This window comes from Xyrauchen texanus, chromosome 29 (assembly GCF_025860055.1).
Source record: "Xyrauchen texanus isolate HMW12.3.18 chromosome 29, RBS_HiC_50CHRs, whole genome shotgun sequence".
Classification (NCBI taxonomy): Eukaryota; Metazoa; Chordata; class Actinopteri; order Cypriniformes; family Catostomidae; genus Xyrauchen; species Xyrauchen texanus.
In genome coordinates, this window is record NC_068304.1 from 28,606,532 (window position 1) to 28,624,590 (window position 18,059).

The 18,059-nt window shown below is 38.4% G+C and overlaps 1 protein-coding gene across 2 annotated transcripts; it reads left to right on the forward strand.

Annotated features, from left to right (window-relative positions):
- Positions 1–3,657: 3,657 nt before the first annotated feature.
- On the forward strand, positions 3,658–17,189 carry LOC127622835 (acetyl-coenzyme A transporter 1-like). 2 transcript variants are annotated; one of them, XM_052096938.1, is made up of 7 exons: positions 3,658–3,876; positions 4,234–5,029; positions 6,668–6,870; positions 13,268–13,452; positions 13,608–13,725; positions 14,675–14,890; positions 15,550–17,189. In XM_052096938.1, the coding sequence occupies exons 2-7, from the start codon at positions 4,276–4,278 to the stop codon at positions 15,715–15,717; spliced, it is 1,644 nt and encodes a 547-aa protein (XP_051952898.1). In that variant the 5' UTR covers positions 3,658–3,876; positions 4,234–4,275; the 3' UTR covers positions 15,718–17,189. The 2 variants fall into 2 exon arrangements, with proteins under 2 accessions (XP_051952898.1, XP_051952897.1); XM_052096937.1 differs by having other exon boundaries at positions 3,658–3,869.
- The last annotated feature ends 870 nt before the right edge of the window (positions 17,190–18,059 follow it).

Genomic DNA, 18,059 nt, shown 5'->3' on the forward strand with positions numbered 1-18,059 from the left:
AGTACTCAGCCTTACAGGCTCCATATGGTTAGGTTTAGGGTGGGGTTAGGGCATCAGTGGCATTTTATTTATTTGATAAATGCACTGTACATTTGTTTATTGGTTCATATTTTATTAAAATATATAAAACACTTTTTAAACATGAAGCTTGAATTTCTTCATAAAGTCATAATAATTTAATTATTATTTTATTAAATTTTTCCAGTTTGCATTCTGAAAGCAGTTGATGGAAAATCATGTGTTGATATGATTAGGTACATATTAGGTTCATTAGTGTCAGCCTTTGTGCAATATCAGTGGCTCCTTTAGCTTGGATAGATGACGATGAAATGAGTTAGTTCCGAATTACCATTATTTTGAGCCCTACACCCTTCAACCCTCCGAAGCTCTCACTCTGGATGGTAATCTTTTTGAAGGGATAAAGGCATTGGGATGAGCCCTTCGGAATAGAACGCACCCCATCTCAATACTACTGGGCAGGGCTACGGAGGTGATAAGGTAATAGGCATTGATGTGTTGTTGTGGAGGTGGTCAGATGCACGTCTACCACAGTGTGACATCACAATATGGAGGAAGTTGAAAACGATTTGTTTTGGCAGCTTTGTTTCAACAAATGCTCTTTTTGCACTGAGGAGGAAGTTTTAACATCTGAAATTTACAGTATATATAGTACAACGACCTATTTTATGTCAAAAGATCAAGGAAAATTAGATTCCTCATGTCATGACCTCTTTAAAGATGCACTCAGTAGCATTAGACTTACAGTGATAAATATAGACATGGATGCAGCATCATTTACATGCAAATGCTTTCAGATACACATGCAAAAAAATAAACTCCCAATAACAGGGAGGTTACTGAGATTAAGTGAGTAGTAATCGGCTGGGCATGTGATCCAACATAGCAATCGTCAACCACTTTGTCAGCTGTACATATAAGTCGTCTTCCTTGTGCAGCAAAACAGCTCATACAGCATACTATATGTCATGAGCAACACACTACATTTTGTACCTATACTCAGACTAACTTTCTCTCTCTAACACAAAGTAACAGCTTGTCCCAGTGACATCAAAATCATCTTCAAAAAAGTTTTCTGGTTGTTTAAATAAATCATAACTGGCTTGAATGAGTACTATTCAAACCCACCCAAGAAAATGACCGTGACTCTGGCTGGTAATGGAGAACGATTGGTTTCGTTTTTGCTCACACATCTTGTCACATGTCTTTATTCAACATTCTCTGTCACATGCATTTACATTTTTTTTACCAAGTCCACATGGCTCCACACACTCCGCATACAGTCATTCGTTATCTCAGCAGAGAAGAGTATGGGGGACATCGTCCGTCACAGTGCAATCATAAAATGGTACAACCTCCGTAAGAAAGAAGACAAACAATACATTGCTTTGTACTCTAAAAACATACTTTTTTCATTTATATACAGGATTTTAGGTTTTTATGGACATTTTTTTATACATTAACATATAACTATATGTATGAACTATTTTTACTATTATTGTTTAATTACATTCATTCATCATACTAAGCATATACAACATATTTCATGTGTTTCTTCTTCTTCGTCATGTTGTAACCAAAGTGCTGTACAATAAGAATCCAGAGAAACTAAAATATCAATGGTCACCTTTAACAGTGCAGTCTCAGTACTATGCAGTGACCTAACACTTGATTGTAATTTGTAAAAAATGTTAAAGGTGGTCAGATACGAATAGAGCTGCGAATAAACCACCTTTTCCAAGATTTTGGATAGAAAATGCAACTTTAAAATAGGCCTATAGTTCTTACAATCTGTAGGGTCAAGATTATGTTTTTTCAGCAAAGGCTGAACCACAGCATGTTTTAAGCTGGCAGGAACCACTCCATGTTTATGGCCAACATAATGGGAGCAACAGAATTAAAAACATATTTTAGTAACCATGATGACATCCATGGGAGAATTAGAAGGTTTCATGAACGATATTAGATCAGACAGATGAGCAAATAAGATGGGCATAGTGACTGAAAGAACTAGGAGCAGTGTGGGTTCAGAGTGAACCAGATGTGTGTTCTAATGTCCTGAATTTTGTCATTAAAAAATTCAAGAAACTTTTCACACATCTCAGGGGTTGATTCTAGATAGCCCACAGGGGTGGGTTTCAAAATACTGTCTAATTACACACTGCATCTGTGATCTCTTTTAATCTGAATAGGACAGCTATTTCAGGCCATAGTCACATTTGTTTGTTTAGTTTAAAAGTTGTGATTTTAGTTAGTTTTAGAAAGTCATTAAATATTAAAATGAGTCATGTTTTGAGATGCACCACAAGGAAGTGAGTGATTTATTTTATTTATTCTTGCCTAAGCACACCACCTACCAGTGATATACAATATAAGGTATTTTATTTGTGGGCCTAATTGTTAAGGGCCTAACTAAGATAAGAGTTTTGGACTTACAGTGACACCTAGCAGCATGGATACAGCGTCATTCAAACGCAAATGTTTTCCAATATCATTGTAGAATTTCACTATTCACAGTTAGCCATGATTAATTTAATCCATGAGTAAAAGTGTCCAATAACAGGAAATTAACTGAGGTTAATGCTGTTTCAGAATTAATATAATTACAAGATGGCAATGACTGAAAAGGCAGAGCTTTCATAGAATTTTTAGTTTACAGCTTAATTATATGAGTTCCTTGAAGGCATGAATGCTTTTTACAAGTTAGAATCTCGTATAGAAATTGAGACATGAACGCACAATAAGCTAGTCTGGTCATGTGATTCTAGCATGGCGGCCCCTATTAGGGGACCTTCACCATGTAGAATAAAACAACTTTTATAAGTGTACTGATATGTCTAGAGTCATCATCTGATGTAAGGGCCATTGCATGGTATTCTTGGCCCCCTGGCTGTATATTGCTCTGGGCCCCTTTCCTATAAAAAGAATGTTTATAATTTGTTGTATGGCAAATCATTACCACCTTTCACCCCACTAGCTACGGCCCTGAATGTAAGTGGTTATGATGAACATGTTTAAAAATTAGGATTCATTACATTAGGAGTACAACTTTTTTTTAACGAGGAAACCTTTAAGGGCCTCTTTGACCTGTAAGTAATTTTTCAGTATGTACATTGAAAATTCACCATATCAAACTCATTATTCAATCTACTTGTTTAAATGAATATATTTTGATGTAACAGGAATATAGAAATTCCTTTTAATGATTGCCTTCAAGAGTATTTTATCATAGTAGCTTACTTGTTTAAGGGCTACCACAATAAAACTATAAAATAAGGCAGAATGACTCTGGAAGTTCATGTCAGTAACATGAGATAATAATGTATGGTTTCACAGTAGTTACTCCAGGTTCCAAGAAGAAGCCCAGAGAGGAGGCAAAGGGTGTTATGGAAACTTACAAGCTTTTGTTAAACACATCAACCGTAATATTCGACAATAAGCCTATTTTTTCCAAGCTTAATGTTCTAGTAGATTATTAAATGTATGCATGGACGTAATATTTATTATCTTTACAAATTGTGGACAAAGAAACAGCGACTCACGATGAAAACCGGGCGGAACTAAAAAACGGAATCTTTAAGACACGTCAGCTGAAACATTCGGACGAATTTACACGGCGCACCTCTCCGGCTTCTCATTTCAGCAGTCTAGTGCAAATACGCGTTTACAACACCTTGTAAACACTAAATATATTGCATTTATGTGGACGTTATTTTCGGTAAATCATAACTCGTCTGAAATCACACAACATCGGTCCTCCATCGACGTTTTAACGAGCGTTATACACACAATATTTATCCACTGATTCATTGATTCTTTACTTGTCATGTGGTATGTCATCATAGTGCAAGGTAACCAGTAAGTCTTCTCTGCTTCTTTACCACCTCAACTTTGTGTTTGAGTCTGTCAATGAATGAATGTGTCGCTCCATGTTGTTATGTCATCTGTAATGGTAATGTTTATTTAGCTTTGTGGCAAGGATCAGAACCTGCTCATCATTTTTGTTTTCTATAAGTGTTTTGACTTCAGAGAACATCTTTTTTCTTTACCTCTTTTTTCTATAGTATAATCTGGGTACTAATGCTTTGATGGCTATTTGCTTTGCTCTTTCTGTCAATAAGTTTTTTTTGCTCAATGCTTTCTCCAAACACATTGACAAAGCTGTTCGTTGTATTTGCATTATTTATTTATTAATTTGTTTTATTATTAATACAGATCTTTTGAAGACGTTTCGGGATTGATGCCTAGCAGATTAAGATGAAACTGTCTGAAGCCATTACGCACAAGAATGGGAGGCAGCGGAAGCCTCTGGTGTCCAAATTGGACGTGAGTGAAAGGGAGCCCATGCTGTCTGATTTAGATGTGGATGATGACGACAAGGAAGCTCTTTTGCAGAACTCAGACAGGGAAGATGGACCAGCTAATGTGCGTAATGGGATTCACGGAGAGCTGGGCAGTGTTGCCCTGCTACTGTTCTTGTATGTGCTTCAGGGCATTCCCTTAGGCCTGGCTGGAAGCATCCCTCTCATCATGCAGAGTAAGAGCGTCAGCTACAAGGACCAAGCCTATTTTAGCTTCGTCTTTTGGCCCTTCAGCCTAAAGCTGCTCTGGGCTCCCCTGGTGGACTCGCTATACCTGGGGAAATTTGGTAGGAGGAAGTCGTGGCTGGTACCCACTCAATATCTGCTGGGTCTTTTTATGCTCTATCTGTCATCCACTGTCGATGCAATGCTTCAGACAGATGGACAGAAGGGACCTGATGTGATCACCCTGACTGCAGTCTTCTTCATTCTGGCTTTCCTTGCAGCCACGCAAGATATTGCCGTTGATGGCTGGGCTTTGACCATGCTGTCCAGGGAGAATGTGGGTTATGCCTCCACTTGTAACTCTGTGGGCCAGACAGCTGGATATTTCCTAGGCAATGTATTGTTTCTTGCTCTTGAGTCTGCTGATTTTTGCAACAAGTATCTGAGGTTTGAGCCTCAGGAACAGGGCATTGTAACACTCTCAGGTAAAGAAGATCTGCTAACTGTTTATTTAAAATTAGAAGTACATGGATATTGTCACGCATTGTTTGGACTGTTGCACTGTTTAATTGCATTTGGGCTAATTGTCAAATAACTTTTAGGCCTTCTGCACTATTGCTCAACATGTCTTATAGAAATGTTCCTGGTTCAATACAAGCATAGCTCAATCGACAGCTTAGAATAATATTGATTACTACAGAAAATAATTTGGACTCTTACCTTGTTTATTTAAACCTAAAATTGTGGGCACTTGCAATGGAATGAATGGAGCAAGTCCATAAATGCTAAAATACACACACTTTCAAAAGTATAGCCACAATACATGAATGTTATACATGATTTTAGTGTGACAAAAGCAACCCAAAATCACAATGTTTACCAGCGTTGTGTTGTTATGGCAATGACTTCGTAATATTTGAAATTACTTTACATAGATAAGGTTAGTAAGAAATGTAATTACACTAAAATCATGTATGGTGGTGTATGGTGTATAGATCTTTTTTTATTTTATTTTTTTATGATAGATTATGCGCCTTACTGCTATTTTTGTTTTTTCTTATAAGCGTGGGATGAGTAAAAATAAATAACATGCTCGATTGAGCTCAACTTTTATTGATCATGGGGCATTGCTTTAAAGGGATTGTTCACCCAAATATTATTTCGGAATTTCTCTCATGCTATACCAGATGTATGACTTTCTTCTGCAGAACACTAATGAAGATTTTTACAAGAATATCTCTTTTGGTCCATACAATGCAAGTGAATGGTGGCCAGAATTTTGAAGCTCAAAAAGCACATAAAGGCATCATAAAAGTAATCCATAGTACTCCAGTGGTTAAATCCATGTCTTATGAAGCAATATCAGTGTGGGAGAAACCAATCAATATTTAAGTCTATACTATAAATCTTCACTTTCACATTCTTTTTTTTGTTTTTTTGGTGATTCACATTCATCATGCATTTTGCCACCTACAATACAGGGAGGAGAATTTATAGTTAAAATGGACTTAAAGATTGATCTGTTTCTCACCCACACATATCATATCGCTTCTGATGACATGGATTTATTCACTGGAGTCTTATAGATTACTTGTATGCTGCCTTTATTCTTTATAAAATCTGTGTTTGTGTTCAGCAGAAGAAAGTCATACATATCTGGGAGCTAATTTTCATAATGTTTTTTAACCATGGGTTAAGTCCACCTTAAAATTGAATTGTGGTGCCAATATTTAATGTGAATTACGTATACCTCTCCTGGCTGATTGAGGTAAACCAGCACCAGGCGTCCAAACTTATGGCCTGGCCACGCCCTCCTCCTCGTCACAAGTATTAACAATGTAAAACATGGAGCTGATATACCTGATTACATTAACCCAGTGTTAAAAATGAACCTGGGCTAACCATTTCAAAAGGCATTTAAAAGGTTTGAAGAGAGTTGCTTAATGACTAATTATTTTGAGGACAAAAGACATATGCATTCAAATGTATAACATCTAATGTAATCATTCATTTAATGATTAGTTCTATTGATTTGTCTTTTAGAAATATTGAATAGGCCTAACAAATTAAATTTGCATGCAGCTATACTGATACTTTGTACTTCGTTCTGTTCTGCTTCTCAGATTTCTTGTTTTTCTGGGGGATTGTTTTCATGGTGTCAACCACTCTGGTTGCGGTCCTGAAAAAGGAGAATGGCAGACAACACTGTTCCAAGAAGAAGCCAAGAGAGGAGGCAAAGGGTGTTATGGAAACTTATAAGCTTTTGTTCTCCATCATTAAGTTGCCCACTGTCTTTACCTTCTGTATCCTGCTGCTAACTGCTAAGGTAATGCCACTTAATCAAGGTGTCTCTTTTTTATTATTCTGGTCAAAACTTGAGACTTTACTGTCCACAGAGGCCCTATATTTACTGTTGGATTATATTATCTTTGTAGTTCTATGCAAATCAATTCAGTTCATCTTTCTTCACATTATTAACAGCAATATAAACAACACCCCACTCTATTTGTTACTGTGGAGAGACTAACAAACCCCCAACACAGGTTGCCTATGCTCTCTGACATTTCAAATCTTCATTTCATAGGCAAAATCATTGAAAATGTTGTTTTCAGTCAGCTAAATAAATTCTTAATCTCGAATGGCTACTTGGACAATTTACAGTCTGGTTTCCAACAGCATCATGGCACAGAGACGGTGCTCATAAAGATCCTTAATGATATTCAGCTAAAAACTGATTGAGGCAAAATATCAGTGCTGGTATTATTAGATCTCAGTGCTGCTTTTGACATTGTTGACCACAACATACTCCTAGACAGATTGGAAAACTGGATCGGGCTCTCTGGAATGGTCCTCAGCTGGTTGAGGTCCTATTTAGAAGGTAGGGGTTACTATGTGATCATAGGCAACTATGAACCTTAGTGGACATCCATGACGTGTGGAGTCCCACAAGGCTAAGTTCTTGCACCTCTCCCTCTATACCCCCACTCGGCCAAATGATGAAAAAGAACCAAATTGCATTCATAGCTATGCAGACGATACCCAGATCTATCTAGCCCTATTGCCAAATGACTACAGCCCCATAGAGTCTCTTTGCCAGTGCATTGATGAAATTAACAGTTGGATGTTCCAAAACTTCCTTCAGTTAAACAATGACAATACAGAGGTCATTGTATTTGGCAACAAAGGCGAAATTCCAAAGGTGAATGCATACCTTGACGCCAGGGGCCTAAAGACATAAAATCAAGTTAAAAATCTTGGTGTCATTTTGGAGTCGGACCTTAGTTTCAGTAGTCACATCAGAGCAATAACTAAATCAGTCATCTAAAACATATAGCCAGAATTAGATGTTTTTTATCCAGTCAAGACTTACAGAAACTTGTTCATGCATTCATCACCAGTAGGGTAGACTACTGCAATGGACTCAACCGGCCTTCCCAAAAAGACCTTTAGACACCTGCAGCTCATTCAGAATGCCGCTGCCAGGATTCTCATCCAAACCAAACAAAACCTCTCAGATCATTCGGATCAAGTCAGTTAGACATACAGAGGGTTCCCTCAAAACAAGGTGAGACAGCGTTTAGCTTTTATGCCACCCGCAGCTGGAACCAGCTTCCAGAAGAGTTTAGTACCCCCAACAGTAGCCACATTTACAGTTTATGTCAGAAGTTTACATACACCTTAGCCAAATACATTTAAACTCAGTTTTTCACAAGTCCTGACATTTAATCATAGAAAACATTGCCTGTCTTAGGTCAGTTAGGATCACTACTTTATTATTTTAAGAATGTGAAATGTCAGGATAATAGTAGAGAGAACTAGAATGTGAGTGGTGCTTGCTGTGGCAAAACTCGTAAAATAGCATTTTATAACTGCTGAGATATGTTTTTTTTTACTCGATTGCTAGGGTACCCCAATCTGGTTGCTAGGCAGTTACCATAGTGATATTTATCAAGTCTCCTTGCTATCCTGAGTAAAATCAGTCAACCCGGAAGTGTCTACGATGTTCTGATCCAGAGATATGTGATTTGTTACTTGGTTGCTAGGGTAACCCCTCCTTGTTGCTAGGCAGTTACCATAGTGATTCTAATCAAGTGTCTTTGCCATCCTGATTGAAATAAACCAACCCAGAAGTCTCTACGTTTTTCTGATGCAGAGATATGTGATTTGTTACTCGGTTGCTAGGGTAACCCCATCTGGTTGCTAGGCAGTTACCATAGTGATACTTATCAAGTCTCCTTGCCATCCTGATTGAAATAAATCAACCCAGAAGTCTCTACGATTGTCTGGTGCAGAGATATGTGATTTGTTACCCGGTTGCTAGGGTACCCCCATCTGGTTGCTAGGAAGTTACCATAGTGATACTTATCAAGTGTCCTTGCCATCCTGATTGAAATAAATCAACCCAGAAGTCTCTTCGATTTTCTGGTGCAGAGATATGTGATTTGTTACTTGGTTGCTAGGGTAACCCCATGTGGTTGCTAGGCAGTTACTATAGTGATACTTATCAAGTGTCCTTGCCATCCTGATTGAAATAAATCAACCCAGAAGTCTCTACGTTTTTCTGATGCAGAGATATGTGATTTGTTACTCGGGTAACCCCATCTGGTTGCTAGGCAGTTACCATAGTGATACTTATCAAGTGTCCTTGCCATCCTGATTGAAATAAATCAACCTAGAAGTCTCTATGATTTTATAGTGCAGAGATATGTGATTTGTTACTCGGGTAACCCCATCTGGTTGCTAGGCAGTTACCATAGTGATACTTATCAAGTCTCCTTGCCATCCTGATTGAAATAAATCAACCCAGAAGTCTCTATGATTTTATGGTGCAGAGATATAGTTATTGCTAAACGGTTGCTAGGGTACTCTGTTTAGTTGGTAGGGAGTGGCTTGGTAGCTGCCAATCATGAATCTCCAAAGGCTGCTTGTCAGTATGAATGATATAAACCAACTCCCATGCCTCTGTGACATTCAGAACGGAAGATATCCGTCTATGGAGTTTGGTTGCTAAGGTGCTTGACAGTGGTTGGTAGGGAGGGGCTAGGAAGTGTTGAGGTGATTCATGATTGGCTGTTTGCTGCCCAGAGTCAAACGAGACCACCCTTGTGTTTCTATGACACTTCTATCCGGAGATATCCCTTTGAACTCTTTCATTAGAAGTCTATGGGACTTGTTGCTGAGGTGCTCTAAATGGTTGCTAGGGCGTGGCTTGATAGCTTCACAATGATCCTGAGAGACTGATTGGTCATCTGAGTAAAATGAGCCCACCCCTTGTCTCTATGACACTGTGATCCAGAGCTATGTTCAATACAAAATCCCTATGCAATTTCATTTCATGGGCCGTCCTACACCATTGTAAGTCAATGGGGCAACTTTGGGCAGCTCCTGCCCCCTAGGGGTGCAACTTTTACCCCATATTGAGGTATGCTCTTACAGAGCCTGCCAGCCTCTTCAAATGTGGTAAATTACACGTTTCTGCGAAATTCTCGCTCGGAGCTGTGACTCGTCAAAGTTTGTCGCAATGTTAAGTCTATGGGATTTTTTCTGATTTTTTTACTTATTATAATAATAATAAGTATGGCGAATAACAATAGTGATACCTTGCCTTTGGCAAGCACCACTAATAATATATTTCAGCTTTTATTTCTTTCATCACATTTCCAGTGGGTCAGAAGTTTATATGCACTTTGTTAGTATTTGGTTGCATTGCCCTTAAATTGTTTAACTTGGGTCAAATTCTTTGGGTAGCCTTCCACAAGCTTCTCACAATAAATTGCTGGAAATTTGGCCCATTCGTCCAGACAGAATTGGTGTTACTGAGTCAGGTTTGTAGGCCTCCTTGCTCGCACACACTTTTTCAGTTCTGCTCACAAATTTTCTATTGGATTGAGGTCAGGGCTTTGTGAAGGCCACTCCACTACATTTACTTTATTGTCCTTATGCCATTTTGCCACAACTTAGGAGGTGTGCTTGGGGTCATTGTCCATTTGGAAGACCCGTTTGCGACCGAGTTTTAACATCCTGGCTGATGTCTTGAGATGTTGCTTCAATATATCCACATAATTTTCCTTCTTCATGATGCCATTTATTTTGTTAAGTGCACCAGTCCCTACTCCAGCAAAGCACCCCCACAACATGATGCTGCCACCCCATGCTTCATGGCTGGGATGGTTTTGTTTTGGCTTGCAAGCCTCACCCTTTGTCCTCCAAACATAGCGATGGTCATTATAGCCAAACAGTTACATTTTTGTTTCATCAGACCAGAGATCATTTCTCCAAAATGTAAGATCTTTGTCCCCATGTGCACTTGCAAACTGTAGTCTGTCTTTTTTAGGGCGGTTTTGAAGAAGTGATGAGCATCCTTGATGATCAGCCTTTCAAGTTATGTTGATATAGGTCTTGTTTTACTGTGGATATACACTCACCTAAAGGATTATTAGGAACACCATACTAATACTGTGTTTGACCCCCTTTCGCCTTCAGAACTGCCTTAATTCTACGTGGCATTGATTCAACAAGGTGCTGAAAGCATTCTTTAGAAATGTTGGCCCATATTGATAGGATAGCATCTTGCAGTTGATGGAGATTGTGGGATGCACATCCAGGGCACGAAGCTCCCGTTCCACCACATCCCAAAGATGCTCTATTGGGTTGAGATCTGGTGACTGTGGGGGCCATTTTAGTACAGTGAACTCATTGTCATGTTCAAGAAACCAATCTGAAATGATTCAAGCTTTGTGACATGGTGCATTAACCTGCTGGAAGTAGCCATCAGAGGATGGGTACATGGTGGCCATAAAGGGATGGACATGGTCAGAAACAATGCTCAGGTAGGCTGTGGCATTTAAACGATGCCCGATTGGCACTAAGGGGCCTAAAGTGTGCCAAGAAAACATCCCCCACACCATTACACCACCACCAGCAGCCTGCACAGTGGTAACAAGGCATGATGGATCCATGTTCTCATTCTGTTTACGCCAAATTCTGACTCTACCATCTGAATGTCTCAACAGAAATCGAGACTCATCAGACCAGGCAACATTTTTCCAGTCTTCAACTGTCCAATTTTGGTGAGCTCTTGCAAATTGTAGCCTCTTTTTCCTATTTGTAGTGGAGATGAGTGGTACCCGGTGGGGTCTTCTACTGTTGTAGCCCATCCGTCTCAAGGTTGTGCGTGTTGTGGCTTCACAAATGCTTTGCTGCATACCTCGGTTGTAACGAGTGGTTATTTCAGGCAAAGTTGCTCTTCTATCAGCTTGAATCAGTCGGCCCATTCTCCTCTGACCTCTAGCATCAACAAGGCATTTTCGCCCACAGGACTGCCGCATACTGGATGTTTTTCCCTTTTCACACCATTCTTTGTAAACCCTAGAAATGGTTGTGCGTGAAAATCCTAGTAACTGAGCAGATTGTGAAATACTCAGACCAGCCCGTCTGGCACCAACAACCATGCCACACTCAAAATTGCTTAAATCACCTTTCTTTCCCATTCTGACATTCAGTTTGGAGTTCAGGAGATTGTCTTGACCAGGATCACACCCCTAAATGCATTGAAGCAACTGCCATGTTATTGGTTGATTAGATAATTGCAGTAATGAGAAATTGAACAGGTGTTCCTAATAATCCTTTAGGTGAGTGTATATACTTGTCTACCTGTTTCCTCAAGTATCTTCACAAGGTCCTTTGCTGTTGTTCTGGGATTGATTTACACTTTTCGCACAAAACTAATAGGACTACTAGGAGACAGAATGTGTCTCCTTCCTGAGCGGTATGATGGCTGGATGGCCCCACATTGTTTATACTTGCGTACTGTTGTTTGTTCAGATGAATGTGGTACCTTCAGGTGTTTGGAAATTGCCCCCAAGGATTAACCAGACTTGTGGAGATCCACACATTTTTTTCCAATCAAGAGGTCTTGACTGATTTCTTTTTATTTTTCTATGATGTCAAGCAAAGAGGCACTGAGTTTGAAGGTAGGCCTTAAAATATATCCACAGGTACACCTCCAATTGACTCCAATTTGCCAATCAGAAGCTAATTGCCTAAAGGCTTGACATAATTTTCTGGTATTTTCCACTCTGCTTAAAGGCACAGTTAACTTGGTGTATGTAAACTTCTGACCCACTAGAATTGTGATATAGTCACTGAAAAGTGAAACAATCTGTCTGTAAACAGTTCAACAAAAATTACTTGTGTCATGCACAAAGTAGATGTCCTAAAAGACTTGCCAAAACTATAGTTTGCTAATATGAAATCTGTGGAGTGGTTCAAAAATTAGTTCGAATTATTTCAACCTAAGTGTGTGTGAACTGATTTCAACTGTAAATCCAGACTGAAAACACATCTGTTTAGCTGTGCATTTTCTGACTGAGCATTGTGCTGCCCTTATTGAATCGTTTTGCTTTTGTCTTTCTTTCATTTTAATTATTTTATTTTTATATAACTTTTTCTCAATGTGTTAACAATTTTTGGTTATCCTTTGTTTAATCAGGGAAGTTAACAACCGTTTTGGATGGTGTTAAATATTTAATATCCTTTTTCTTATTCATTTTGAATTTGTTGAAATTTATTTTAGTAATTTAGATTTGTATTTTCCTGTTCTTGTTCTTTTTTATATTTGTTTTGTGTATCTTGTATTTTATTTTTATATGTAAAACACTTTTATTGCCATTGTGTCTGAAATGTACTATATAAATAAACTTGCCTTGCATCTCTGCATTCAGATTGGTTTCTCTGCTGCGGACACTGTGACAGGGCTGAAGCTAGTGGAAGCTGGGGTTCCTAAAGAGCAGCTGGCTCTTCTGGCAGTTCCCATGGTGCCCCTGCAGATCCTGCTTCCTTTAGTTATTAGTAAATACACAGCTGGTCCACGTCCACTTGATGTTTTCTACAAGGCTTTTCCATTCAGGTACAAAAAATATCCACAGACAAACTATAGAATACTTTGTACTTGTCATTAACAGTTGTGATTGGCACAGAAAATGGTCAGCTATGCATGTAATATTAGGAATACATCTCGGATAAATAAAGTAATAGGTTGATTGTGAGTTTCGTTCCTTATAGGCTGCTGATTGGTCTGGAGTATGCCCTACTTGTCTGGTGGACCCCAACTGTTCGGCAGGAGGAGGGCTTCCCTGTGTATTACTATGCTGTTGTGCTGCTAAGCTATGCTGTGCATCAGGTTAGTGACTAACCTTAGCTGTTAGCCTTTATGAACCTTGAAAATGGCTGATAGCCAAAACGTTGGCAAATAAATATCCTTGTATTTTGTGTTGTTCAGTTATAGTTTTCTCTTCAAGTTTTTATGACATACCTGTCAACACTCCCATTTTTCCTGGGAGTCTCCATTATTTCACACCCATCTCCCGCCCCCCTCCAATTTTGTTATTTCTCCCGGGAAACTCCTGTAATTTGTATGGCCCAAACCTCGTTATTTGAATAATCACATCAATATATTATTCCAAGTTTGTCCAGTTGCCAGATCTTGTATGAAACGCATCCTACTCACACAATTGACACATCATACAAATTTCAACCCATTTGTGACCTCAACCTGGCAAACTACAACTCAGTTGTGCTGTTGATATCTGCACAGGTAGTAGACGCAGGAAGTTGAATCAAGCATCACTGTAGATGGGAATAGAAGACTTGGGTGCTCTGGAAAAAAAAAACTAAATATACATATAAATATAACAGCTGGACAGAAGAATTGAATTTCATATCTCGAAGAAATATTGACAATTGCCACGCCTTTTGCAAAGTGAGTTGCACTGATTTTAATATCGGACACTGTGGGAAAAATTATGTTGCTCAGTACATTAAATCACAACGGCACAATTTGTATGTATTTAGCCTGCCTCTGACATCCAGCACCCCCCCCCCATATTTACATTTACATTTACATTTGGCAGACGCTTTTATCCAAAGCGACTTACAGTGCACTTATTACAGGGACAATCCCCCCGGAACAACCTGGAGTTAAGTGCCTTGCTCAAGGACACAATGGTTACTTGGGTAGCCCATGTTTTAGTTGTTGGCTAATGGCTATGATGAATGCTTGAACATTTGCTTAAAAACATTCCCTAATGCCTTCATTTAAATCAGCCCAAATACTTGTGTTTCTCCACTAGGTGGCACTATATAGCATGTATGTGGCCTGTATGGCCTTTCACGCTAAGGTTAGTGACCCTGTGATAGGCGGCACCTACATGACACTTCTGAACACTGTGACTAATCTAGGGGGGAACTGGCCCTCTACACTAGCTCTGTGGCTGGTAGACCCTCTCACCTTTAAAGAGTGCCAGGGAGCACCTGGACAGACATGCAGCTCCCTAGAAGAAGCAGAGGTAAAAAAAAATATATATTTTTTTTCTTTTCAGGCATTTGCTAATCAATGTCAATAAATATATCTATACTGTACCTATTGCCTTAATTTAAAATGTATAAAAACTGCTTTTAAACATTGTGTGTTGTGAAAAGCGCAAGACAAATAAAAATTACTTAATTTAGCAGAATAAATCTAGGAAAACATTTTGTAATGTATTTTTTAAGCTTTTCAACTTAATTTTTAATATATAAAAATTATAAACATTTATAACATTATTCTTTTGTCTTATCACCCTGCAAAAAAATATATTAAATACAGTCTACAATATTACTACAGTAAAACCAGTGTAAATGATTTTATTACCATAGTTTTACTTTTTCACTACATAATTACAGATATAAAGGTTAAAATATGGTTACAAGGGCATGTAAAATAATTTCAGAGAAAAAAAAAAAATCCCACCCTGTTCTCTAAGGGGCTCCATAGTATTCTGCTGTAGTGGAAACATTGTTACTCATTTTTAATAATTTAGTTTTTTGCTAAAAGCCCACCCAAAATAAGTGTTTTACTGTAAATATTTATCAAAATCACTCAACACTACAATGTTGATAATTGACAGTTATGATTTTTGTCCAAATTGTCCAGCCCTGCTTTAACCTGTACTTATATTGTCTGCAGCTCTGTGTTAGAGAGGGTGGCATATGTGTGACTGCATTGGACGGTTACTATGTGGAGTCTGTAGTGTGCATTGTGATTGGTATCAGCTGGTGGATAATTTTCGGGAAAAAGATGAAGCGATTACAAGAAGAGAGCCCCTCTGCATGGCATTGCAGTGTTGCCAAATAACATCATCTCTTCTGGACTCAGCACGCTACTGTCACTCTCATTTTGAAGTTACTCTATTCTTTGCCCTTTCTCACCCTCTTTCTTCCACACACAGTGACTGTAAATGTTTTTTTCTCACTACACAAGGCCTGTGGACAGGCTTGAAACCTTTAAAGGACTGAAATGGTCAAATATGCTGTACTACTAAATAATTATCATCTGTACTCCATTATCCTCCAGAACCATAAGTTTAGAGCCAAACTGAAGGCCAATAGAGCTAATGATTCACAGAAATAGTTTGTGTAAAGAATTGATGCATAACATTTATTCTCAAAAACTTCAACATGACATTCTCTGCTCAGATGCCTGCTTAATCAAGCATTCTATGCCTTTATTCAAGAAAGACTTAATTGTAACTGAGCTGTCAGGTCTGAAATGGAATACTGATATTTCTACAGAGTTTCCCAATTTCTATTTTGGGCCATGTTGTAGATATTGCATTGGTTGGTCTTCTTTTGATTGATTTGCTTATTTCTGTATCATGTCAGAGAATGTGGGCTGGGTTAGTCTGATTTTGAGTTTAAGATCTTAAATCACTGAGAAACAAAATTAACTTGTTTTCAACATAATAGGCAAGTGACATTGTTCTTTGTTTTTTAATCTGTGGATTTATTAATTTACCCTTTTCAGTATGTTTTATTATTATGTTTATTATTTTTTTATGACCAGTACATTCAATGCCATTTGAATGTGTGTGACTGAACTCATGTTCATGCAACCAGTCATGTATTTTGGAGAAAAAACATTTGTTTGCTTTGCTAAAACGTGTCAACAAAGTAAGGATTATCTTTTCTATAAATGATTTAGACGTTCCAGCTACTGAGCGGAATGTCCAGAATTTAGATGACTATAGTCTGTAATTGGATGTTTATGCAATCACCAGCACTTTTACTGCAGGTTACATGGGTCCTTGATGGTGACTTGTCTTTTAGGCTCACCATTTTACTTGATTTTAAATTTGCAGCATGCAAATGTATTTCCTTTGTTTATTAATTAAATGTTCACTTTCACGGAGTGCAATTTGGGGAGAGGGTACAGTTGCAGTGACTTTTGTAAATACTTGTAATTTGTAAACCGTTCTAACGAACCGTTTTTATAAACATTCCCAAAGTTTAATGTAATAAAATAAAAAAATCAATGAAAGGAAGATTTGAATCCGTTGTTTTCTGCCCATGAATTCCGTACTCTCGAAAACGCTTTAGTACTGTTTTGTACTAACTTGCTTCACTTGATGAGTGGGCGGAGTTTCATTTTGACTGGTTTCATTTCATTGCACTATCACAGTTTGCGGACGATAACTTAATCTGTCCGGGTATATTACTGATTCCATAATATTGTGTGAGTTTTGCTGTCATTGTAATGGTTCAGAAATATATGACTATCCATTTAATGGCATTCTGATACTGGTTTGAATAACAATCCATCTCCGCATATACCAGCTGTCTATGCACATTGTATTTTGTGTTACATTTATCGTCTGTATTTCATAAATAAACGTTGCATTCTCTGCAACAGAACATCAGCACTGGTCTCGCGCTGTCTGGTCTTCAAATCATAGCGAGGAGCATCAGACTGGGAAATGTTTGCAAGGTGTCATATTACAAACCTATATAAACTCCTGAGCAAAAAATAAATAAAAAATAAGCCAAGCCCAAAATGGTAAAACATTAACCTTTTAATGGTCTTAACCACAAATCATTGGTTAGGAAATTTGAAAGAATTTAACAAATAGATAAAGTAACTTAGTATATGGGATAGTTTCCCCCTTTGATTTCTTTAAATGTTTAAGCCTTGTGGGTAAACTTACAGACAGCTTTTTACAGAAAGAAGTGTCAGTGTTTTTCCACTCAATTTTAGCGACCCCGGCGAGTAGCAGGACCTGAAACTCATGCCCCGTTCATCTTTCTAAGCAGTGTCGACTAACGTCTGCACTGGCTGGAAAAGCATACTCAGCAGCAGGCCAAACTGGTTCAGCACTCCATGCGATGATGTTGCTCTAAGTTTTCCAAGTTAAGCTCCTCAAACAAATTGATGAGCAAGGCTACAATCCAGAGACGTTGAAAGAGCTGCGCACTACGTACGTTTCGCAAGCCACGAAAGTCTCTGCACAGGCCATTGGCAAGTCAATGAGCAACCTGGTGGTTTTGTATCGTCACATCTGGCTGACCCTCACGGAAAAGCCTCTTTATTTGATGCTCTGGTGTCTCCAGAGGCTCTATGGATAGATTTGCTGAGTGCTACGTCACAACTCGGCAATACTCGCAGACGTTTTATGCCAAAACAGAGCAGTACTTGATTACAAC